We start from the raw sequence: 26535 nt of genomic DNA, 5'->3' as shown, positions 1-26535 counted from the left end.
TATCATAATGTTGCGGCCATGCCTCCTAGCTTGCTGGTTCACAATGTGGTCAGTTGGTGGCCATTTTGTGTAGGTAGCCGGGTGCTTTTGCCATAGGCCTGTATGCCGTCTTCTCTTTGTTCCCATTCCCACTGCCTATTTGCTCTGTGTTGTTGTTATTGATGACCAGGTGGCAATGGCAGGCAGCCATTTTGTGTGTCCAGCCAGTCTGGCCCTTTGCCACATGCTTGCATGGATGGTTGAGCAATGAGATAGCAGTTTAATAAATTTAAAAAAGTATATGCTTGAGGATAGTGTCACTTGATTATAATTGTTTTAATTTTAATTTTTGACAATTTTAGTTTTATTTAAAAAAATTTAATTTGTAATTTTTTTAATGTTTTTTAACCATTTTCATGACATATAGCATCAATGAATCAACCACTTCTGCTATCATTGTGTAAATTCACTTGTCAATGCATTTGTCAGCTGCACCTCCCTGCGTGCCACAACCAACTTGATGCATTGCACATAAAGCAGTTACAGCTGTATTGCACCACATTAAATGATATTGTTTGTTTGTACTACTACTTGAACTGCAACAATGCCACATTTCACTGATATTTTTCTTGCTTGTTTGCTTTTAGGTTCACAAGAGAAAAGACATCATCCACTGTACTGCCAGTCAGAAGTCCTGTGCACGACGTGACACATGACTGACTACGTGACACGGTCATCTCTTCAGCTTGTTGTGAAGCTATGTTCCACTGGAAACTGACAGCATCAAGATGGCCCCAAAGAAAGGTGCTGCCCAGAAAGAGGCTAGTGGGGAGCAGAAGAAGCAGATTTCCACCACTGACGTGCTGACTGCAACCTTTAACAGGAAAGTTGTGCCTGCCGCACTGGTCTCCGGCGAGCAAGCTGAGAGCAGCACTCCTGCATCAACAGCACTACCTCCCAAACCTGAGCCCAGGACCATGCTCGACAGTTGCAGCCAGTGCAATCATGTCACCGCTGATGAGTAATGATGTTGAATTGGATTTGTCCCTTTCGCAAAGTAGTCACAATGATTTCAGGAAACACAGGAAAGTGGGCAGGAGCCAGCAATGGATTTGTCTGATGTTGGAGCCGAAAAGGAGGTTGAGCTTCCTTCATAGCAAGAATTTGAACCTCCTCTTTTAGAATCATTGGCTCCCACATTTCCAGCAAGGAAAATAAAGGGTATTACTACAGCACCATCTTCTCCAAGCACCACTTCTGATGATGATGATAGGGACATAGAGTGGATCCCGACAGAGACCAGGAGACAATAGGAGAGGCAAGGAAAAAGTAAAAATCCAGAAAGACTTAGACTTATGGAAATGGATGAAGAGGAGGATGACGAGGTAGTCATGGTGAAAGATGACACAGAGGAATTTTACATTGCTATTCAACCAGCTCTGAGGGATGTGGCACAGGTAGCACCGACACCAGTTCTCATATTTTCAAAGCCCCAGCTGAGACCTGCACCAACCCCTGCCTCAGAAGAAGCAGAAAGGCAATCAACAACATGCGCACCTACCTGCAGTTCATCTTCAGGCACAGGGGGAGCACATTGCCGTATGCACCATTTGCCACACACAAATTTTTGTCGAGGTAAGCCGGGTACACATTATGGTACTGGAGGCCAGACGACCCATGTGAATAAACACCACACAATCAAGTAGAAGGAGCACCTTAAAAAAATGCTGAACGTGGTCATGGTGGTGGAGAGAGGCGGGTAACATCAGCTATAAGTCCAATAACAGTGGAAGGTGATGATGAGGAAGAAGAGGGCGACATCTTCACACACAGCAGCCCTGTCCCCAGCGGTGCACCAGCAGAATCTCCCACCTAAGCGACTTCACAATGGCACAAGAAGACTCAGAGTGAGATGATGGAGACACCACGGCATACAGTGACAGCCCCTCCATCATGACGCACATTGAGTCTACCAGTAGCATCTACTTCTCAAAAGATGCCTGTCTCAGTGCCCCATGAAAAGAAGAAAATCCAGGCTACTATTACGGGCATGTGTAGGCAGGAGGGGCCCTACGAGCAAAACTACCCGACCGCATATTTGTACAATCGGAAGCTGGCAAAAATGTTAGCGCTGGACCTCCTCCCTTTTTTATTTGTGGAAGGAGTGGATTTTTAGAATTTGTAGCAGACATCTGCCCAAAATGGAAGGTACGATGTAGAACCTATTTTGCCAGAGAGGCTCTTCCAGCGCTGCACCACAATGTGCTGCAGTTGGTTGGACAAGCATTGCAGCAAAGTGTTGTTCACACCATCCACCTGACAACAGACATGTGGACCAGTTGACAGGCGACTGATTACATGTGCATCACTGCACACTGGATCTCTTTTGCAGGGGTAAGCAAAAGATATCTTCAGTTCTTGGCCCTGAAGAAAGTTTTAAGAGCGTTCGGAGGCATACAACAGAGGCCATGTTCGCCAGTGTGAAATCACATACAGCTGTAAACATCTTGGAGGAATTTAACAGAAAGATGTATGAATGGCTCCGACCCAGAGGTTATAGAATTAGATTTGTTGCCACAGACTATGGCAGTAACATAGTCAAGGCCATGTCAGACAGGGGCTATTTCAGGGTCCTGTGCTTGACCCATTGCATCAACCTGGTGGCAGAAGACTTCCTAAAAAAGGAAGACATAGCCAGCAACATACTGACCACCTGCAGAAGAACCCATTTCAGCCATTCTTTTAAAGCCCAGAAGCAACTGGGGATTATTCAGTGTAATAATAGAGCACCAGTTAAAACCCTGATACAAGAGGTGCCAACATGTTGGAACTCCGCCTTTTACATGCTGCAACGCAGTTTGAGCAATACAGACAGATCAATGACTATGTTATTAAAAGAGGAGGGGATGCAGTTGGGAAAGCTTTGCCCATGGATGCGGACAAATAGGGCCTAGACAAATGCCTGACACAGATGCTACTCCCTTTTGAGGTTTTTGGGGAGGCTTTTGGGAAGTTAGCAAGGAGGACAATACGATGGGCCAAGCTACCCCATTGCTGCATCTCCTGTAAGACCAGGCAAAGAAGGCGTCTGAAATGTTCGCCTCAGCAGGTGTGATTGAAAACACAGAAGCGCATGCCTTGGTTGAGATATTAGTCCTGCGCTTGGCTTCTAATATAAGGCTGCAAAATGACATCATCGAGTCCAAAGAGTACATATGTGCCACACTACTTGGTCCACGGTACAAAAAGATTCATCCCACTTTCATCCCTTTTTCTGAAGGGGATGTTTTAAAATACAAGAGGTGGATTGTAGAGCAAGTCAGAGACTTGCAAGAAGAACGACTAGAACTTTGAGTCCCACCCTGCAGTTCTGGGGTGCCACCTTCAACTTCCAGAGAAGGCAGTCTTGTCTCACAGCAGCCAACAACACCAAACCAGAACACCGGCAAGAACAGCAAACGAAGGACTGGACTCAGCCTCTGCATTAAATTGGTTACAATTGACAGGGTTCAAGTCCAGTTCGGAGGAGATGGCAAAGCAGGTAGACAAGTGGCAGCACCAATGACCATTCACAGAATGTTCCTGGATTATCTGGATGATCCAAAAGAGGTCTATGTGGGTCAAAATCCCTTAATGTATTGTTATGGGAAGATGCACCAATGGCTGGAGCTCAACAGGCTGGCAATAAGGTATCTAACTTTTCCTATTGCCAATGTGCCTACTGAACGTGTGCTCAATGTAGCTGGGGCAGTCGTCACAGTAAGTAGGACCAGTCTCTTGCCTCAAAATATGGACAGATTGACTATGATCAAAAGGAACCAACATTTTATTATGGGTGGGCGGACAACTCCGTTCCACCCACGGAATGTGCGGAGATTTGCCCTTCTGCGATAATTGGCGGAGAAACAAGACAAATCTCCGCACACTCGGGTATACCAGAAGTTGGCCACCTGCCTCCCACCCGCAGTATTAAATACATTAAAAAGGCAATTTTTAAATAACCATACCTTATAGGCGGCGTCCCCGGGCTTCGATCCTTCTCCAGCGCGTCTTCTTCTGGGAACTGCGCATGCGCGGGAGCCCGTGCATGCGCATTCCTCGGCAGGAATGCACATGCGCGGGCTCCCGCGCATGCGCAGTTCCCAGAAGAAGACGCGCTGGAGAAGGATGGAAGCCCGGGGACGCCGCCAATAAGTTAAGGTTATTAAACAATTGCTTTTTTAATGTATTTAATACTGCGGGCGGGTGCAGGCGGGAGGCGGGATGTGCGTAACGGAACTATGCAGAGAGTGCGGAGATTGGTTCCATCTCTGTGTCTCTCCGCGTAGGTCCCTTACGTACATTACGCCCACCCTTACATTTTATACCACACAATTACACCATTCTTGAAACAGCCGCACAGGAGGCGGAAGAGGGTGATTGGTCCCAAATGTAATCAAATGTGTTAGCTTCCTAACTACTGGGTGAACCACCTGAGTTTGAGGACAAACTCTACTTCCTGGATTAAGTATGCCAGTGCCCCCATAGAACTTTTCAAATTTTCTCATTGAACTTAGTTCTTTCCTTGCAAAAAAATTAGCTAGAGGAACATTATTATTTTTGTGTCAGATTTATACAGCCGCACATTTTCTTTATAAGTCACATATATTGCAGGATTGCAGTTGGACCAGTTTGCCTCTACAATTTCTTCATGACATTGGGGACCATACCTGCCCCCCTTGCATGCCTTTTGCCTAATTCCTATACCTTTTTGCATCACTTAGTACTAGAATGGCTGCCCCATGAAATCATTTATTATGTACAGGAATGCCTGCCAAACCAAATTCCAATGTTTTGCCTGCATCAAAGATGACTAAATAAACAATACCTGAACTACCCGTGCTTGCCTTGGATGATGTAACTTCAACTATTGCAATGATCAGTGACTGATTGCGTGAGTGATGATTTAAGTTGATTGATGATTCATGTAGTAGCGGACACTCAGTGAGGGGGTGTGTTGTACTGTAACATGGGAAATTTCTTAAGATGAATATCGATTTGCATTGTTTGGTGCTTGAGTGATGGGCGCTTTTTTTTCCCTGTAGGTGATGATCAGCCCTTTCACACTTAGCCAGATTTAATTAATTTCTGGGGTATTCTCCTTTTTTTCAGGTTCTTCAGACACCAGAACAGTCACTTTAGTTATCAAACAAAAACCCATGCAAAATACTACAATTCTGTTTCATTCTTTACTTGTTCTTCAACAGCAGTGCACTGCACTCCACGTCTATCTTGCTTGGGTCCTCACGATTCATGATGATGACTGGCCTTGTGCAGGGTTACTCAGAGTCACTAAGGACTGGTGGAGAATCATGGAGAGAAGACTCAGGGCGGGACTGGGAGCTGGAGGTCTGCCACATCAAAAACAAAGTGCAAGAAGTTATCCAGTATCAACTTCAGTTCAAAGTTAAACCAAGAGTCTATAGCCTAATACTACTCAGCTATTTGGAATAGAGAGTGGTGCATTTGTGAAATGCTGGTCTGTGTGTGGGTATTGGACTTGGGGCAAAAGTGAAACTCTGAGTCCCCTTCTTGTTTTTTTTGCTCTGCCTCTGTGTCTTCTTATCTTGATACTCTCCTGACGAAGCTTACCTTACTTCTGTCCTTCTCCTTGAATCTAAAATACAGTTTCTCTTTCACAATCCACAGGCCTTCTTCTAGTCTCCTTCACGAACAAAACGCGAAAGCTAACAGAGCTCAACAACACTCCTGCATACATACCGGACCAGCGCAGAGAGGCCACAAAGAGTGGACATTCCCGAGGAGAATGAAGATGCAGCACCCAATTTTGCAATACAGTTTATTTTTTTTTAACAATCATATTAACTAATTGAAGTGGGTGGGTGGGTTCACTCCCTAACCTAGAAGACAGACCATTTATATATATGTTAAATTGGGTCTCGGGGGCAGAAGGACTGTTTGCCATGCATGTATCTGTACTCTGTCATAATCATGTCTTTCTTTCAGATTGATGGCGAATGATGTGCTGTTGCTGATTGCCCATATAAATGTTAGCCTTCTTTTGTAGTATATGTCTTTGTCAAACCTTTCCCCAAATCCCATTACCCATCTGTTCATCAAACCCCTAACCCTCTTCCCCGAGCAGTGTGATTTATGAGGTGTAGCTTAAATTACACCATCAATGGATCACCTGCACATTAAAAATGATCCATAGTTTTTTAGATATAGAATGAAGAACATCAGTTATTAGCATCATCGTCATTAAGGCCTTGTGTTGCCTAACCGTACACGCCCAACCTAAGCGTGTCGACTTCAGACTTTGAGTCAATTTTTCATAAATTGTGGATTTCACAAATAATACTGCTAGCCCCACTTTAGCCAAAACTTACTAGTATTGCTATTTTTTCTATTTTAGCACAATCAGACATTCTCATTGTGTCATCATCACGTAGTTCTCAGGGGGTGTCAATTGTTTCTAAATCTTTGATATATATATGACCCACTTACTCAGTCTTTCTAGTTCCATTTAGTTGCCTACGATGGATAATCATCAGTCAATCATTCAGAACAATCCTACAGTTGGAGCTCACCTGGGTGGAACTGGAAGTGGAACCTCGCTTGTGCAGTTGTGATGCCTCCCCTATTGTTGCTGCACCTATATTCAGGTAAGATAACTAGCATGGATGTAATTTAATTTAGAAATAAATTAATAGCTACGGTTTTTTATCTAGATAGTTCTGATCCTCCACCCAATGTAGCCTAAGTCATCTCATCTTGGCAGCACTCCCCATAATGGTCAAGATAGTTAGAGAAGTATAAGCCTAAACTCTATAACTAAGTGATACGCTATCTCTAGTCTTAAGTTACAAGCACATAAACAGGCAGTATAAATCTACTTGAAGGAAGCAGTGAGAAGTAAGAAAAAATAAACTACTTCAGCCATAAATTTAGATTATAAAAAACATTTCCCCCCTTTATTTATTTACAAAGCAAGCCACCCTCTCCACCCAAGCAACATGCCCACCCCTCTCCCAAATGAAATTGGCCCGAGCCCCAAAACTCGAAATGTTCAAGAAAGTCTCTTGAGTCCCACTCCCAACACCCTTCCCACCCTCTCCACCCAGCCCCAAAAAACAACAAATCCCTCCCACCAAATATTTTTAAAAGGGTTAGAAGAGGGAATTATGGACGTCGGTCCGGAGCTGGTCCATGCTCTGCTCCATCGAGGTGAACCGGCCCACGATAGTGTTCAGCCGCTGCAGGATGCAGCGCAGCAATGGCCTGTAGCCATTCTGGTGGGGGGTGGTAGTAGTTGGCTGGTGGCGGTGCCGGTGATGGGATGGCCAGCAGGTTGAGGGGGACCGGCTGCACTGGTGCCCGGAAGCTGTGCATTGATTTCCTCCTCCTCCTCCTCCTCCTCCTCCTCTTCCAGGACCACCAGCCATCGGTATTTCTGTTGGATACGCTCCAGCCTCTGCCGCTGCACAGGGGCTGCTCTCTCTTGCCTTTTGGGCGGTCTGGCTGGACCAGCAGGAGCAGCTATATTGAGAAAAACAAAAAAGATAAATTGTAAATAATGCTCTGTGCAAACAGTAGTTTTAAATGCCAGCATGGCACAGTAGCAGTACATTGCTGGTTCCCTGGAGATATTGGAATTTATTTGATGTGATGATTATGATTAGGAGAGTCACAAGGCCAATTTTATGTTTTCTTTTACCCCACACGTTGCCAAACATAAAAAAGACTGTGTGGCAGAAAAGTAACAGGTAGACTGGCAGAGAATAACATCACAGGTTTAAAAAAACTGTGATTGGAATATTTCTTTCTTCTAAAGGCTTTTCAAGTAACTATAAACAAAGTTAGACCCCTTGAGTTTAAAAATAAATGACTTCTCATTGATGAGTATAGCATTATGCACTTTTAGGGAGTATAGGTTGTGTGTGGTGCTAAAATAATGAAGCCATGCTCATGCTAGCCAGCACCTCTGCTTCTTTGCTACTGGCTGCAGCTGTAGTTGACAATTATCTCATTCCAATGGCCCTGCTCTTCGCCAAATGCATTCCTCTTGCTACCTTATCTCCAAAGAGTCTGATGAATAATAAATAAGATACTACATCAGTCACACACCTCATGTATGAAATGCAGATATTATTAGAATATCCTGTCTGCCGTAAAGCAGATGTTGAGGAAAATAAATCTAATGGACTGCACTACAGGTAAAGGAATGGATTATATTGATTTTATTTGGAACATTTTTCACAGTGTATCCCATATGCCAAACTTGATATCAAATCATGCACTTACTCCCACTTTACTCTGTGGCCTTGCCCACCACCACGTTTTTCAACAAATTCATTTGCTGGGCAAGAACCAAGGAAAGGAAACTTGATTTTCTCTACTGCAAGAAGTAGGGTAGAGGGATTAGACAGGCAGGGTAGAGCTTTTTTTAAAATTTCTAATAGAGGGGCCACTACACTGATCATTGATTCATCATCTTTAGCTTAGGTTCAATTCCCAAGGGAAAAATCTGAACAAGTGCAAATTAATCTGTTATGGGAAACAATGATGTGTGTTCTGGAATCACTTCACATGGGTATCGCATGATTAACAATGAGTCACATGGCAAGAATGGTCCACCCACCCTTTCACTCATATACCATTTCATTTCTTTAAATTAACTTCTGTTCCTTCATGTCTCCCTCAAGCCATCAAAGCTCATTATATAAGATGTTGGTGCATTGCAGATAGAAGAGTACATAATAACTATACCACCGCTGTGGCTGGTAAAGCTGGGGGGGGGGGGGTTTCCTCACAGTCATTTTTGATGACGACGATGAGTGACACCATGGCAATGGCTAGTGAGCATAGTAATAGCAAGAAATATGTGTCTTACCAATGCCCGGTCCTGCTGCTGCTTGTCCCCCTCCAACTGAGCCGTCACCGTCTCCTCCTGCAGCTGCACTGGAGCCGGCATCACTAATGCTCTGTGTAGCTAGAATATAAACATTACACATAATTTAGTTTCCAGATATGCAACCTCAAATACAACAGCAATGCAGCACCACAGCTCAGTTAGCACATATCTTCCAAATATCACCCTGGGCATTTGATTGGTTGGCTCATAAAGTTAGACAAGCCAGGAGTGGAATAACACTTAACGAAAAGCCTATGTTGATGGGTGGCAAATACAATGCAAGAGGGACCTCATACTTTTTTCCAGCCTTGCTGCACTGCCATTGGAAACTGGTAGTGTACTGTAACTATAAATCATGAGGTCTGCAGCACACTACACTGAGAGGGGGGGGGGGGGGTCCATGATGACCATGGCCAATCTCTTGTGAACTGAACTGCGTTAGACCTAGGCATAAACAGTAAAAGAAAAGCCTTTCTGAACAAATATACATGGTGATTTTATTTATTTAAAATACAAGCTTACTTGAGCCTACTATCTGAATCTTCTTGAAACACGATAGATAGCACCAAAATTCCAATAGACAAAAAATACCCCAAAAATCTACTGTTCTACTCTAAGAAATACACAACAATCATAAAAGGACTTACTGGGATCTGCAGAGCCATCGGCAGCAGCGCTGATGTTTGGCGCTGGCTAACCAGCTTGCCCCGGACCCTCAGAATCATCCTTCTTCTTCCCCTTGGGTGCTGATGAAAGAAATTAAAAAGATAAATAAAAATAGATTAGTGATTCTGTTAATAATCTCCACAAAATGTAGCATGAAAAGTAATCGCAGTCACTAAAACAGATCACCTATAGCACTACTAGTTTCTGTCGACTCAAGTATATCAACTGTCGTTACATCCATAGTCTAGATCTCCTTAACAAAAACGACATTTGAAACTAATGTATTTCAGTTAATGATGTTTGATTTTATTCTATTCCCATTTCTCAACACCCATGATGAGCCAACTCAGTCTCCCTTTTGCAATGCATAAATGCATACTTCACATAATCACTGTAAATTCAAATAAATAATCTGGAACTGTACGAGCCACATAAACAAAGTCACATAGAGAATGCGATACTCAGTGATTTAATATAGTGACAGACGAAACAGTCTGCAATGGCTTCTCAAATAAGCGAGGGCCTGATGAATGTGATTAAGTAGCGGCACTTTCCTAGCAGAAGCTAGAAACTGGATCACACAATAAATAATATACCAGCGTAAACTTTACTAAACATAACTTACCTCTGAGTGTGAGCAGCATGCTATTTGGATTTATTTTAGCATTGTAGAACACAAACACAACAAATAATTAATACTCACCGAACCCCGGAATCTTTATGACTAGCAGGTCGAGCAGGTCCATTTCCCTGTCGAGAATGTCTGCCCAGCGGTGCGTCAGCTGCTGGGAGGTGTGCCAAACCTGGCTTGTGCGCCGCATGCACCGGCACACAGTCCCCAAGCGATGCCGACGCTCCCACAGGGGGTGGCCGCTATCAGGCCGGAAGCATGCTGCCAGCATAGAGGGTAAGTGGCACTGCACAAAAAAAACTACTGCAGCCACCTCCTCCTCTCCAAAGATCACCTGGGGCTGCGGCACTGCCCACATGGAAGACACCCCTCTGCCATGGTGCTGGGTGGGGAAATGAACTAAGAAGGAAATGAAGGGAAAGTAAAGAAAAAAGAAATAAGGAAGAAGGGGAAATAAACTAAGTCAAAAAAGAAGTCACAAAAACATGAACAAATGTAAACCAAAACGTAAAATAGACAAACACAAAGATACACATTATTGTAAAAAGTTAAAATTTGGGATAGAAAAGTAATAAAGGAGGAGGATGACAAAGAATAACAAGAGATAAAAAATTTGGAGAGCAGAAAAACAAGATGGCCCACCCATGCAGACCGTGTGGTGTTGTTCACGCGTGATTTAGCATGCGGGCACACTACAGGACTACATAGTGCTGTTCCCATGCAATTTTGAAGCATGCAGATGCTCTCTGTATTCCCAATGCAACGCGCACAGGCGCATCAGCAAACTGTGTCCGAACGCGGAACTCCACGTAGTGCGGTGGAGTTTTTTTGCGACTGCAGAATTCCGCGTAGAGGTACTCCTTGAACTCCACCCACCTCTACCCAGAAGCCCTCCTGATACCTTCTCTAAGTCCTACATAAAAAAACTTAGAAATACACTGAAAAACAAAAGGTTACAGAGACGTTATAGTTAGGCTCAAGTTTTACTCTTACAAAGGCAGAGAAAATCAGCAGTAGTTAGATGAGCTAACTATACCTAAGCCCGGGCGGAGTTCGTGTAGCATACCTACGTGAAACTCTGCAAAGCGGTAAAAAAACTCTGCAATGCTACGCGGAGTTCTGTGAGCATGCGGAGTTGCCTGTTCCGCATGCTCGCAAGATGTTTCTGACATTTGGCAATGCGGATTGCGTGTTCGTGGGAAAATATCACGCAAACTTCACCACGTTATGGTTCTGGGGCCTGTTTTTCATCCCTCTCCAATATTTTCAATCCTTTGTTTCTTACACTTTTTTCTGATCTTTTTTATTTATTATCTATCCCTCTATCTCCCTAAGTTTATATTTTGCATTTTATTTATACTTTTACTGCGTTATTTGTACTGTTTTTCTATTACTTGCTTTTCATTTATTTTGACTTCCCTACTTCTTCTCCTGACTATTGTTTACTTCTACATTTTCTTTTACGCCCCCCCCAGAACCATGTCTAAGGCTAAGTGCAAGGCTAAAGGTAGTGTGACCAGGAGCCGCCTTCCGTGCGGAAGACAGCGCCCGAAAGGTGTGCAGGCCCGTGCCCTGTTCTCTGAGGTGGAGGTGGGCGCTCTTGTGTTTTTTTGTACAGCGCCACCTCCCCTTAACTTTAGCAGCAGGCGGCAGGCCGGGATTCGGCTATGGGATTCAGGAGCGTCACCGCCTGTGGGCGAGGGTGTGCCGAGCAGTGTTTCGCTGCTCTGAGGTCTGGCAAACCCACAACCAGCTGACTCACAAGTGGTTCAACATCCTGAACTAGGAACAGGACCTGCTGGGTGTTGAGGTCATGGGGCTTGGTGAGTAGCTAATTTTATTACTATTGTGTGTTCTGTTCTGTGTTATTGCGAATGTTATTTTTTCCCAAATAGCAAGAATGCTGCTGCTGCTTACATGCAGATAAGTTGCATTTAAAAATCTTATATTATGGGATTGTTATTCTTCTAGACAGGTGCTCAGCGCTACTTTGCGCTCGCTTGGGCTGATTATGTAAGAGAGGTTAGAGAACTTAAGTTAGGTAATGCTAGGGAGACTCCCTTACTTTGTCCTGTCACTAAGATGGTGGTGGTAGGTAGGTAGTTATTATGGTTTGTTACTAAGGGGGTCATTACAATGGCTGCCCCATCAAGGTGGTGAGTGGGACCGGCCGCCACTGTGGCAGTCGCATCTTGCATGTTTCCCATTGCGGCGGATGCTGCTGGCTGCAGCACCCACCGCAATAGTAAAAATGCATGTAGTGACTTTCCCTGCACTACGTGGTGCCTGCCACTCAGTGCAGGGAAATGCACCGTGGGCATCCCCCCAGTGCACAGCCACCTCCCCCAACAAAAGGGGGGCCCGCAACAGGCCCCCATAACTAATCCCCACCAGCCTTTCAATGGTGGTTTACCCACCACGGAAAGGCTGGCTACGGCCAGCATCCTAATCTGGCGGGCGGTGCCTGCTAGGCACTGCCACCATTTTACTGATGCTGACCACTCCGCCAGGCAATCGTAACGATTGCCTATGGTGGATCCGTGGTGGGCAGTCTTTGCACCCGCCACGGTTGCGGTCAGATTCCCCCCGCCATTGTAATGTGGTGGGGGAAAATTGCTTTCCAATGGCGGAAGGCCCGCCACCACACTGTGGGCCTTACGCCATCATAATGCCCCCTTAGTATTAGTTAGTAATCTTTTTACGGTCTGCGTGACGCGTCCTTCGTCACGTGCTGCTAACTCCAGTCCTTAGTAGAACCTTGTGTAGTTTGTTAGTGAGTGAGTGATATAGCAACTCATCAGCACATCAGCAGCAACCAACCATGCGTCCATCTATCCATAAACACTTATAAAGCGCTCGGCTACCACCAACGGCGGTGTCCCGGTGCTAGAAGTAGCAGCAAGATCAGACAGGGGAAAGGGACCAGCTAGGGCAAATCAAACAGCCATGTTTTCAATGCCTTCCTGAAAGTAGATTCTGATTTTGCTTTGCGCAGGTGATCAGGCATAGAATTCCAAAGAACGGCTGTTCTAACTGCGAAGGCTCGCCCACCAATCCTGGCTTTGGCAAAGCGAGGAGTGTGGAGAAGCATCTGAGTCTGGTGATATTTCTGAAGTCTTTATTTCAGGTATCCTGGACCTCTATGTCTTGTGGCTCTATTGGGAAGGGACAGTTCCTTACATTTGATTCTCCTTTTCACTGGGAGCCAATGAAGGCTACGCTAGTGAGGAGAAATGTGGTGTCGGAGGTGCACATTTCTGATGAACCTCGCTGTGGCGTTCTTGACTGTCTAAAATCTCTGGGCAAGATAAGCAGGGAGACACAGGTACAAGCTGTTAGCATAGTCCAGCTGAGATGTAATAAGGGCATGGACTTTTGTAGCCCGACAGTCGATCAGCAACAGGTGGAGGAATCTTCGCAAGGTTTTAAGTTTCTAAAAACAAGCTCTGGAGACTTGACCAATCTGGGACTAGCCTGACAGTTTAGAGTCAAATTTAAAGCCTAAGTTTCTGACAGAAGTGACAGGGATGGGGGGGTTTCAGCTGCGCCGGCCACCAGAGATCTGCCCGTGGGGTTGAAGGTTGATTAAAAAACATTGTTTGTAAGAATAAGGGTACCTCTGACACAATTTCCTAAATCAGGGTGTGTAAATCAAATGTAAATACAGCAATTAAGGAAAATTGAGAATAATTTAAGGACCTAAATAGCATACATAATTAAATGTACATAACACCCTGTAAGGTTGGATATAAGAAAAAATATTATTTATTTATATTTTAAATTGTTGATATAAATCACTATATTTCTGTACAATCTAAAAAGAAGAACAAACTGTGAGGATGGTGTCCTCTCTAATCAAAAATGCACAATATTCTCACATTTATAATTCCTGTTATACATCTTGGCAATGTGCTATGAATCTTTTTCATCTCACACTGTCATCAGTAATTATAGTTGTATACGGGATTGATTCAAAATTCATCAGAAAATATAAAATTCTTATTTCATTTTGTAGAGAAAACATTAATTTCTTGCATGGCTTTGGGCATTTTAAATCCTATGCGCGTTTCGGCTGTACGCCTTCATCAGGAAGCCATGTACATAGATAAAGAAAAAGTAAACTGGGTATATGTAAACAAAAACATATATCATTGTTGCTTAAGGGTCCTATTTACATTATAAGTTCCAAAAGAGATAATTTATAGAAACTTTCAAAACATTCGGTACATGAGTTAAAAACCACTAGTCATGAATCTGCACAAATACATCACAAACGTCAAAGGTGATGTCAATTAATCAAAAACATCTAAGTTCAGTCACCAAATGTTAGAAAAAGATAAAACAGAGAAGTGAACATTAGCTTAACATAGATTTTGAAGAGGGAAAAGAGAAGAATAAGGCTCCAATACTATTGGGTTCACACATCCTGGAGTGATTTTTGTACTAACGACAACGAGGAGATTTTACCTGATTACATGTGTTGGGTGCTCTAGCCTATGAGAAAATGCGAATTTCAGAGACCCAATACTCGTATGTAGCAATAAATTCTGTAAAAGGGTAAAGGATGGTTTTTAGTTAGTAAAGAGGAGTCATCCGAAGGTGACGATATATGGCCCTTAATGTTAGCCATTTACCTCTATACAAGATTAATAAGACGAATCTAGGGAACTTTTAGTATGCTGATTGTCGTTGTCCAAAATGGATCACTGGTTAGTTCATGAAGTTTCTGCCTTGTCCGGTCAGTACGTCAAAAAGCCTCTTCTATGGTAAAATATAATAGTTGTAATATAAAAGCTGGCCCATAAAGTGGAGACATAAGCCTTCAACCACCATGGCATAATAAAAGACTCCTGTGTTGATAAACGACCCTAATCCCCATACTAATGATGATGGAAAGGCAAGACACATTTACGATGGTTATTTTTGGCGAGACAGGTTAAAATATTAGCTGGGGGGCGCATAACTAATTCACCTTATCCTCTAAGCCAATTAACAGCATTTAATTGTGCCAGTTCTTGGATACAAACATATTCTTACCCATGTTTAGGAAAAAGGGACGAAAGCATTTTGGAGGTCCCACAAAGCTTTAAATAGTCCTTATGTCCCTGTGGGGGCTCTATGTTCAAGGAGATAATGAAGAAAAGGGCGTTGTTGCCCCTATATGTTCATGAGGGAAATATTTTATATCTAAGTGACGCTATCCATGTGTGTATGGGTATACGCTTACCTATTTATGGATATAAGTCCTCGTGGTCGTGTCAGATCTTGACTTCAGTACGTGTCCTTACCCATTATTCGGATGGGAGAAGGAGAGCACTTTATAAATCCTGTGGAGTTTTAAAAGGTCCTCTGGTCTGTGTAGGGTCTATATCTACAAAGACCCAAAGATAGAAAGAGTGCAGCATTTTAATCTCTATATGTTGACAAGGGGAGGTGCTTTATATCTAACTAACGCTATCCCTAAGTAAGCGGATATGCGCTTACCGATATGTAGATATGAGCTGTCATTCCAGAAGCTGAGCAGGAATCATCCAGCATGCTGTGTGACGTCTGTGAAGAATGGCGGTATTGTGAACGGACACAGTTGGCTTTTTAAATCCCATTAGTTGCCAAAAATGCGCACCACCATGAGCGGATATGTTCCATGTGAACCGGAAGTTGTTTCGCGAGGATGTGTAAGACCGCACTAAGATGTCTGTTGTAAAAGGCCGTTATCTAATATGGCGGCCATCTTAGTGTGGATATCGATCTAATACTGTGAACTAAAGTAGAGGGTGTCTAAGGAAAAGCACCGCTCATTTAACACTATAAAACTGCGTTAATCAGGTATAATTGTGCATGAATCTATAATTTTTCCCATCAGGGTACTTAATGGCTAAAAAAAATGTTGAACATAGAGCCCCCACACGGACATAAGGACTATTTAAAACTTTGTGGGACCTCCAAAATGCTTTCTTCCCTTTTTCCTAAACATGGGTAAGAATATGTTTGTATACAAGACCTGGCACAATTAAATGCCGTTAATTGGCTTAGAGGTTAAGGTGAATTAGTTACGCGACCCTCCAGCTAATATTTTAATCTGTCTAGCCAAACATAACCATTGTAAATGTGTCTTACCTTTCCATCATCATTAGTATAGGGATTAGTGTCGTAGTGTAGTAGTCTTTTATTATGCCATGGTGGTTGAGTGCTTATGTCTCCACTTTATGGGGCAGTTCTTTTATTACAACTATTATATTTTACCATAGAAGAGGCTTTTTGACGTACTGACCGGACAAGGTAGAAATTTCATGGACTAACCAGTGATCCATTTTGGACAACGACAATCAGAATACTAAAAGTCCCCTAGATTCGTCTTAATAATCTTCTATAGAGGTAAATGGCTAACATTAAGGTCCATATATCGTCACCTCAGGACGACTCCTCTTTACTAACTAAAAACCATCCTTTGCCCGTTTACAGAATTTATTGCTACATATGAGTATTGGGCCTCCGAAGTTCGCATTTTTCAGAGGCTAGAGCACCCAACACATGGGATCAGGTAAAATCTCCTTGTTGTCGTTAGTACTAAAAGTACTCCAGGATGTGTGAACCTAATAGTAATGAAGACAAACTTGGCCTTATTCTTCTCTTTTCCCTCTTAAAGATCTATGTTAAGCTAATGTTCACTTCTCTGTTATATCTTTTTCTAACACTTGGTGACGGTTGTTAGATGTTATTGATTAATTGACATCACCTTAGAGGTTTGTGATGTATTTCTGCAGATTCATGACTATTGGTTTTTAACTCATATGCCGAATGTTTTGGAAGTTTCTATAAATGATCCCTTTTGGAACTTATAATGTAAATAGGACCCTTAAGCAACACTGATATATGTTTTTGTTTACATATACCCTGTTTAGGTTTCCTTGATCTATGTACATGGCTTCCTGATGAAGGCGTACAGCCGAAACGCCCGTAGGATTTAAAATGCCCAAAGCCATGCCAGTAATGAATGTTTTCTCTACAAAATGAAATAAGAATTTGTATATTTTCTGATGAATGTTGAATCAATCCCATATACAACTATAATTACTGATGACAGTGTGAGAAGAAAAAGATTCATAGCACATTGCCAAGATGTATAACAGGAATTATAAATGTGAAAATATTGTGCACTTCTGATTAGAGAGGACACCATCCTCACTGTTTGTTCTTCTTTTTAGATTGTACAGAAATATGATTTATATCAACGATTTAAAATATAAATAAAACATATCTGTTCTTATATCCAACATTACAGGGTGTATGTATATTTAATTATGTATGCTATTTAGGTCCTTAAATTATTCTCAATTTTCCTTAATTGTTGTATTTACATTTGATTAAAAAACATCACATCTGTTTTGTCAACTTTTAATTTCAGGCAATTGTCTGTCATCAAAGAGAGAATCATGGTGAGGCAATGCCTGAAGCAATCAAACGCGGCCTTTGCAGTGTCTTTGAATAAGAACACGAGCTGCGTCTCATCAGCGTATGAGATCATTCTCACCCCACAGTGATCCCCTACCGTTGCCAAAGCGGCAAGATAAACATTATACAGGGTGGGGCTCAACGCCGAGCCCTGAGGTACTCCACATACCATGGTGCAGGAAGAAGAGACATGAGGGCGCCGAAAGACCTGCTGAGACCGTGCATCCAGAAATTAGTGGAACCAGTTCTTGATAGTTCCCGAGATACCTAGCTTTGCCAGGCGGTCTAAAAGGATCAAATGAGAGACAGTATCAAAGGCTGCGGACAAGTACAACAGCACAAGCATGGCACAGCTACCATGGTCAAGGGATTATCGGATGGTTTCCGCCACTTCCAGCAGAGCAGTCTCAGTACTGTAGCCCATCCTAAAACCCGAATGGGAGTCATGAAGAATGTTATTGGACTCCAGGAAGTCAGATAACTGTCTCTGAACTTCCTTCTACAGAATTTTTGCAGGAGCGGGCAGGAGCGAGATGGGCCTAAAGTTCTTAAATGAACCAGGATCCGCGTCTTCCTTTTTAAGAATAGGCAAAACATATGCTTTTTTTCCATACAGAGGGATAGCTACCTGACGTCAGAGAAGCATTCCAGATAAAATTTAAGTGGGGATTGAAATAAGGAGCCAGCAGTTTGAAAAATCTAGCTGGACAAGGATCAAGTGGCGAACCTAATTTGGTTCTTACCAGGTCTGAAAGGGACAGTTTCAGACAGAAATGCCGAAATTCTGACCAGGAGCTAAGCGAGTCAGGAGACAAAGAAGTGGCAGTATGAGACTCTGGCATAGAGAAGGAAGAGTATATGGATTGAACCTTCTTCTGGAAAAAGTTTGACAGATCTTTACATAAATCGGCTGAAGGCATAATGATGCTAATTGTAGCTTGAGGTTTCATAATGTTTTGCACAATCTTAAAAACTTCCTTGGAGGAGTTGTCTGACTCTTTAATTTGGTTGGCTAAATAATTCCTAATAGCCAGACGTTTGAGGGCATGTAATTTTTTTATTGCTGTTTTATAAACACTCTTCGCATCCAAGTTGTACGTTTTTCGCCAGAGACGCTCCAACTTCTTGCACACGCTTTTCTCTAAACGAATTTCTGAAGACAACCAGGGCACGGAAGGCTTTTTCCTAGCGATTTTTACCGTTTTAATAGGAGCAATGATATCAAGGGAGGTGGCCACCCACTCATTAAAGGTGGATGCATCCACGCTGGGGTCACCGGTCAGCAGTGGTGGGGTATTCTGAAGGAAGTAACCTATGGACTCGGGGAAAACCCTCTTCCAGTTTCTCTTCTTCACATATATTTCCCACAATTTCTCGACAGGCTGAATGTAACCAACAAATGGTCTGACCAAGTTAATGTCAGAGGAGCCTCAACCTTAAGCGTGGGAGCATTTGATTAAATAAGATCCAAATCGTGATCTGCTCAATGTGTGGGGGCCATGACCAACTGCATCAAATTAAGTCCCCCCAGCATATCAGCCACTTGGAGTGCCAGAGTGCATTCCACATTGTCCATATGGACATTGAAATCGCCAAGAACCGTAAAATTTGCAGCTATAATGTCACCCAACTTAGAAAGATGGACAGATGCTGAGTCCGGGGTCGATAGACCAGAATGCCCGCAAGAGTCTACCCTGGTGAGATTTTATTGGAAAATGACAAGGCCTCAATTAAACCTATGTTCTCAATTTTGTTACAAGTAATCTCCCACATGTCTTTCAAGATAATAGCAAGGCCTCCTCCCTGCCTATTATCCACACGATTGACCACGAAGATCTTAAAACCTGCAGGTAACGCAAGCAAAACATCAGGGTTGGATGTCTCTCTTAGCCAAGTCTCTGTTAGGAACATAAAGTCCCAGAAATTGGACTCAAGGGAGAGACAAATGTCCTCCGAATGTTTTGGGAGCGACCTGCAGTTTACCAGGCAGACTCTGATAAGAGGCTTATCCTCACCAGTACCAATAACTGATGATTTGGCACCAACTACCTCTGCACCCTGTTTCACCTCGGACCCCCCAAACTCATGGGAGCAGGAATTGCATTGGTAAGCCTGGTCCCAGTTTGCCAAGCGGGGATCGAGGCATATGGGCTTGGCACAGCGCATCAAATTCAGATCCAGTAGCTGCTTTCTTGTCCAAGTAGTTCTTAAACAAGGACCATTTAGGGCAGCATTACTGGTGCTGGCCGCAGTCCGGACGCAGACGGGCACAGACGAGCTTGCCTTTGGCTCACCTTCGGCGCGCCAGAGGCGCGTCCGCAAAGCAATGGCCATAAATAGAGGAAGAACCAGGTCTGACGAGCGACTAGAGCGCCGACCAAAATGGCACCCGTAAATGGACCTAACCCTGGTGGAAAGATGGCCACCAAGTAGGCAGAAGAAAGAAAGAGAGGTTACAGCATCCTACAACACGCAGCGATGACGTAACAAAGGCACAGAAGTTAGCTGTACAGTTTAGCAGCAATGGGTAGGTAAAACACAAATTTTAAAACAAGTCTTTAAAACAGATTAAAAAGCGCCTAAGTGATGTTAATGTTTAAGGATAGAATCGAAATAGCGCTGTGAGTAAAGCGTCTGCCCCAGCCCTACTGACCGCAGCTGCACAGTATGTATTTTTGAGGACTAAAATAAATGGAAATGCAGACTTAGTGAACGATTGGCCATCAAAGGGGGTTGATTCATTGATGATTGCGAATGCGATCAGAACTTAGAAGAAGCAAATGTAATTTTTGGCATTTCATTCTAATGTCTTTGGAATAGGCGGGCCAGGTGGTACTTAAGTTTAGGATTCTGGAATCCGAATAAAACACTGGATTAATAAATAAAATATGTAGATGGTCCACAATCATGATACTACTAGTCAATCAGATTAGATAGGTCAATTTTATTTCAATTGCCATTTCCTGTCCAAAAATTTTAGCATTTTTAAACATATTTTATTTGTTTCTCACCAATCAATTTTTGTCTCTTTATTATATCTTACGTGATTAGCATCCAGGGGTGAGAAGACGATGGGGTCTGAGGCGGGAGCTGGCGATGCCTCCCAGGGCCAGGATTGCTCCTTAGATAGCTCTGCTGCTGGCCCCAGTAAGTCCTCCTGTTGTTAATATTAATAAATATAACTTTCACTCCACCTTATTTTTTTCAAACTATATTTCCGTTTCCTAATTCTATTTATTACCCACTCTGGTTCAATCTATCTGTTTCTAAGTTCTTGTTATCCCTGCATTACCTACCTACTAAGTTATTATATTTCTAGTGTCTGTTTTTTTTTTTACATCAATGTAACTGCCTCTGACTCTGTACTACGATCAGTCTGTCTGTAGCTTGCCCAGTTGGCCACTCTTTTTCTTTCAAAAAAGTTTTAAAACTTAGATTCACCAATAGCTCTAGCCACTGAGTCCAGTCCTTTGGGTTCTCCTCTTCTTGAGGCTTTTTGAAAATTTCCACCAAAAAATGCCCAACCAGATATTTTACTATTTTTGATAGGATAGGTCATACTTCTGTCCACGCTACTCTAGACTAGTACCCAATTTGTACTAGTGACGTGTGTGGTGTATGTATGTATTGTATTTTCAATCTTGCTACTGAAAACAAAATAAATAGGGGGAGGCGTATATGGCATCTAAAAAATGTGTTATGTTTTTTCTAGGCATACTGACCACCAGTGCCGGGGCCAGGGGGGGTGGGGGGCAGGCGACACCAGCCAGGAGGGAGAAGATGCGGCAGCTGCTGCAGGGGTGGGTGAGCCAGCAGCAGTGGCGGGCGATGGAAAGTTATATTCCTTAGTTATTGACACTTCAAACTCGCTCCAGGGGTGTAAACTGTACTGTTGAGAGAGACTAAGCTGTTGTGAACAACAGTTGAAGAAGGCACCTTTTACTTAGCATTAGCAGTAGCATTAGCAGCTGAAGTTGAGTAACTAATAACCTCTTCTATCTGGCTTCAACTCAGCTGGGAAAGATGACCTTGATGGATGGGTTGAAGGAAAAGTGAAAGAAGGATGGAAGGAGGAAGGACGGGTGACATGTAATATATGACTGGCAGAGAGGAATGCATGGGATGCATAGGTGGCTGATAGGAATCGCATGCATGGGTGGTTGAAGGATGGGTGAAAGGTGAAAGAAAGGATGCCTGCCTGGGTGGGTGGGTGAAACTGCATGGGTGATAGGAATCCTCCGGGGGGTTTGATGGATCAAGCTCAAAGGCAAGCAAGGAAGGATACATTAGTGGTTTTTGAGATATTAAGAAGAATGATAGCCACGTTTACTTTGAATGGATGAATGCCTGGATGGTATTCAATCATAGCATAGGTGGAGACTGGCACTTGATGAAGACAATGTAAAAGAAAAATAAACTGTGCTAGAGAGGTAAACCAAGGGTGAAGAATAGAATAAGATTAGAATTAAAAAATATTAATGCTAGAAAACCAAGCAATTATAAATGGAGAATTCGCTGAGAAGAGAAACAAGGACTGTTTTTCTTTCAAGGTTTTTGATTCAAAGTTGTATTTCAGAATACTCCCTTGACTCACAGTAGTCTGCAAGCACAGCATATATATTGTGCATGTATGTACCCATACCCACCCATTATCAATCGCCTCCCTCCGACTTGGAGGCCCACTCCCTACCTATGCAATTTCCGACCGTGTCAGCCTGCCAAGGGTGGCCTATCGGTGGCATGGTTGGTTACACAATCAATCAATAAATTCAATAGTACCTCACGTCGTCCCATATATAATCAATGATCATTCAGATCAGATATCATCTCACTGCCTTGTTGTAGTAGTCAGGGTGAAAATGGAATTGAGCAATTGCCATTGATGTAACAGAGTATGGTCATAATACAAAAATAAGATAATTGTGTAGTTGTAGACTACAGCTGCCCTACCTGCAGACAGAGTAAATAAAAATAACGTGAGTCCACAATATGAGTATGTCTGTCTAGGGCACAAGCTGACCGAGCTGGCATGCCTACAAGAGAAATTTAGCTTAACTAGAGAGAAAGAAAAAGTAGACTTGTCCACTCATAGTGCCTAGTAGTAATGCCTGAAACGCCCACAAATGTTAGATGCCGAGGAAGTGGGAGTATACCACAAATGTTATGCACTGTGCTTGCTAGTGCTACTGTGCCACTATAATTTTATGTGTATAATTAATTTTGTGTTACTCTTTTGCTAAGAGTATTGGTTACAATTGTCTTTCTTGATATAACTACGCCTTCCCAACCGAAACCACTACCAAACAGGACGGAGTTAGCAGCCATGGCCTGGCAATGGAAGCTGGAGGCCATCCGTATCGAATATCGGCAGCTGGTGGATCTGGCGGAGGAGGAGGAGGCACCAGCTGCAGCCTCTTCCAATGCCCCGGGCCTCAGCCAGACCCCCCAGTGCCTCCAGTGGTACGGCGCCATGGTCTGGCAGCGACCCGCCGCACTTCTTCTCTGAACACTGTTGCCCCCCCATGCATGCAACTGTAAGGCATTTAAGCCTCGCACGCTCCTCCGGATGATGCGCCTAGAGGAGCCGATAAAGGCCCTGGAGAGTAACCGGTGAGCGAGCCGCTAGAACTCCATCACCTTGCTCCTTTTTAAATCTTTGTTTTGGTGGGTGAGAATTGGGCGTTGGGGAGAAGTTTGGGTTTATTTATGGACAATAGAAAGGACATTCTACTCTTATGGACATTGGTTTGAGTTAAGGAGCGGGGTGGGTCAGGTGTTGTGTTTTTTTTTCATTAGTTTATTTGTTAGGGGAATACATTATGTATAGTTTACATAGGATGTAAATGTTTTGTGGGAGGGTTACTCTTTTACTTCCCACGGTTTCCTTTGCTGCTGCAGGGTCGCAGACAGTTTTTGATTGAAAACATCTGCTGATAGTGTAATACACTAACAGATAGATGTGATACCCTCACTTGTGACTTGTCCTACTAGTACTGTCAGTCTTTCTTCCTAGTCTATGCAGTCTGCAACTAAAACCCCTATGGACTCGGAAGTGTGTGGGTGTGTGAATTAATGAATTAATTTCCATATTATTAAGTATGCCTCCCCCAGACTTCTTCTCTTACCTGTGATTGATGTTAGGTGAAGAGATGGCTGCATGGTGATGGTTTGGTTTCCCAAGGTGCCATGGTGGTGGTAGTAGTAGTAGTAGACACTGACACTCAGTAGCGTTTGCAAAAAATGAAAATGAGACAGTCAGTCACCTGAGGGAGACTCGGAAACGAGTAGTAGAATACACAAGAAGACTGCAAAACAAGAAACCATGATGATGCTAAGCAATTCTAAAGTAAAATAGACCAGAACACCTGGACGGCAAGCCTAGTACAAGTTACAAACTGAAGTTGATTCTAGCTATGATGATGAAGCGTACAAGCGCCTTCATAAACTTTAGTGTTGAAACTAGGATGATGATTGATGACTCGATGCTGGCAATCAATAATATTTGATGTATTCTTTATGTTTATCTGGAAAAGAAATTCAAATATTGAATACTGTGCATGGGCTAAAGTGAAGTATATATATACTTAGAGCAGAAGAAGATCTTCGCCCGGCCTTGAGATAGTGTTACTTTCACCACATCCGCCTCAGTAAGCGTGTGATCAATATTGGTGTAAATTTAATTTAGTCACACCTAAATATAAATCACACAGCCCGGGGGAAGAGGGTTAGGGTTGGATGAATGGTTGGGGAGGGGGGTTTGGGGAAAAGGTTTGACAAAGACAAACACTACACATGGACAACACACAATCTTGGTAGTCGACCATCATAAATCTGTTAAGGGAGAAAAAGGAAATGCATGCATGATGATGACTTGATGAGTAGTACCAGACTAGCAGTACAGAGCAGCAGTATATTATTAAGTATCATTATTATTATGCAATTGCCTTGCCTGTCTGCCCCCAGAGAGACCCAAGTTACTTAAATTTTATGTTCTGTTGTACCGGACTTCCTTTTAAGCTCGCAAAGAACATTTAAAAATATTTGTAGTAATCAAATAGAAGCAAACATAATAAACAACAACACACACAATCGTAATGACTGAAGAGAAAAAATGAATCAAATGAAATGATGATACTATAACTATGGTCAAATTGGGAGTTGCATATCGGCATTCCTTTTGGTCCTTCCATGGACGCTCCGTCTGTCAATCTTGGGTGCCTGCCTGGCGGATGTGGTTTGGTAAGATAAGTGTAAGTTGTTTTTCCCAGTATAGCACAGAGTAAAGTCTGGCCTGTAAGTGTAGATGGAAAACCAAAAATGATATTGAAAAATCAAGGAGAAAAGTAAAGTTAAGCTGCATAAATTAAGGTGGAGTGCAACAAGAAAACTTTCAGAGGCGGCATGGCTAAATCATGTCTACTCTGTTTCTAAGAGTAACCTACAACAACAAAAGGAGCAGGCCCACCCTCCCAACCTCCACTTAGCTTAGATTTTGTGAGCCAGACAGCACTGAGCACACATATAAACAGCAAAATATAATTTTCTAAATTAAGTCTCATCTACCACTACACAGACATATAGGTCTGGTGGTGTTGTTGTTGTTTACCTTAAGACCACCTCATGAAACTCCATCAATCATCTCCGATCCTACTAACTGACTGCGGTCCCACTCTGTAGTATCCCGAGTGAGTCCGTAATCAGCAATGCAGTTGATCGGCCTGCAGTAGTACAATTATGTTATTGATCAAGAAGAAGGGAAACATTGACTTGAGTCACTTTTTTTGTGCGTATAAAGTGCTGATTCATTTTGATCATGGTTAACCACTCCATGTTTTGGGTAGGCCTGGGCTAAAATTCCGTTCCGCTTGCGGAAATTGCGATAATTTGACATTTTCGCGTTCCGCGGAGAGTGCGAAAATGTCAAAATTTCCGCAATCTGCATTTTACCGGAAATTTTTTGCTTGCTCACGCTGTAAAATAATACATTGATGCGTGCGCTCGATCGCCTTACCTGAATCCCCGCGTTCGCCGACAAGTTTTCCCGATCTGGTCGCGTTCTCCACGAGATGTTGGATTGTTGGTAGCCATTAACGCTGTCTCGCGACAGTTCGCGCCTGCAGTAACGTCATTCGTCGTGCGATCACGTCTTTCTTCTCGGGATCATGCACCGCGAGACAAGTGAAAACAAGGTGGCCGCTCCGCGAGCAACCGCATGGGTAAGTTGGCGAGCCGCGACCACGCAGAAAATACTGCGAACTGGCAGGAAAAAAACGTCCGCATCTTCGCGATATTTCCGTGTGTTTGCGGAGATTTTTAACATTTTCGCGATAATTTGCGAAAGTGAATTTCGCAAATTCCGCCCACCCCTAGTTTTGGGGCAAGAGATTGGTCCTTCTCACTGTCAGAATGGCACCAGCAGCACTGAAAAACAAGTGCTCAGAAGAGACACTTGCGACAGGGCAAGCCAGATAGTATATCGCCAGCCTGCTGAGCACTGGCCATTGGCGCCTTTTCCCATACCAATGAAGCAATGGGTTTTGATCAAAGAAGACCTCTGTTGGGTCATCCAGATAGGCCTGGACCATCTGCTCAAGTCTCATGGGCGCTCTGCTTTGCTCGGCCTCTTTTGCCTTTTCCTCAGCACTGGACTTAAGCCCTTGCTGCAGAAATCATTTATGTGCCAATTTTAGGGCTGATGCTCCTGTTGTTATTGTTTATGTTGTTCTTGATGTTGTTGGTGGTTTTGGCTGCTGTGAGCCAACCACACTGCCCTCAGGCTCTGAAGTTGAACGTGAAGCCTGCTGCCCTGCAGTACTTGTTGTGCCCTGGAGTAGCAGGACTAATTTCCGTTTTCTAGATGACTGACTTCCACAGCTATCCAAGTTTTGTAGTT

The 26535-nt window shown here is 43.2% G+C and overlaps 1 protein-coding gene across 7 annotated transcripts in view; it reads right to left on the bottom strand.

The window, feature by feature from the left end:
* LOC146856569 (uncharacterized) overlaps positions 1-15828 on the bottom strand; it is a 161134-nt gene extending 145306 nt beyond the window's left edge. For 4 of the 7 annotated variants that reach the window (XR_014981529.1, XR_014981530.1, XR_014981528.1 and 1 more), the window contains exon 1: positions 15675-15828. Coding sequence is in view for 1 of the 7 variants with exons in the window: in XM_085654774.1 (XP_085510900.1) it covers positions 7162-7518; positions 8873-8971; positions 9541-9618 (534 nt within the window). In the remaining 6 variants the exon portion in view is untranslated. Of the gene's footprint in view, positions 1-5211; positions 5370-5919; positions 7519-8872; positions 8972-9540; positions 9640-10262; positions 10590-15417; positions 15562-15674 lie in introns of those variants that run through there. The other 3 variants (XR_014981526.1, XR_014981525.1, XM_085654774.1) reach the window with 3 other exon arrangements.
* Positions 15829-26535: the final 10707 nt, after the last annotated feature.

The sequence above is a fragment of the Triturus cristatus genome, chromosome 4_1, assembly GCF_964204655.1.
Source record: "Triturus cristatus chromosome 4_1, aTriCri1.1, whole genome shotgun sequence".
NCBI lineage: Eukaryota > Metazoa > Chordata > Amphibia > Caudata > Salamandridae > Triturus > Triturus cristatus.
This window is presented reverse-complemented; position numbering and strand designations above follow the sequence as displayed.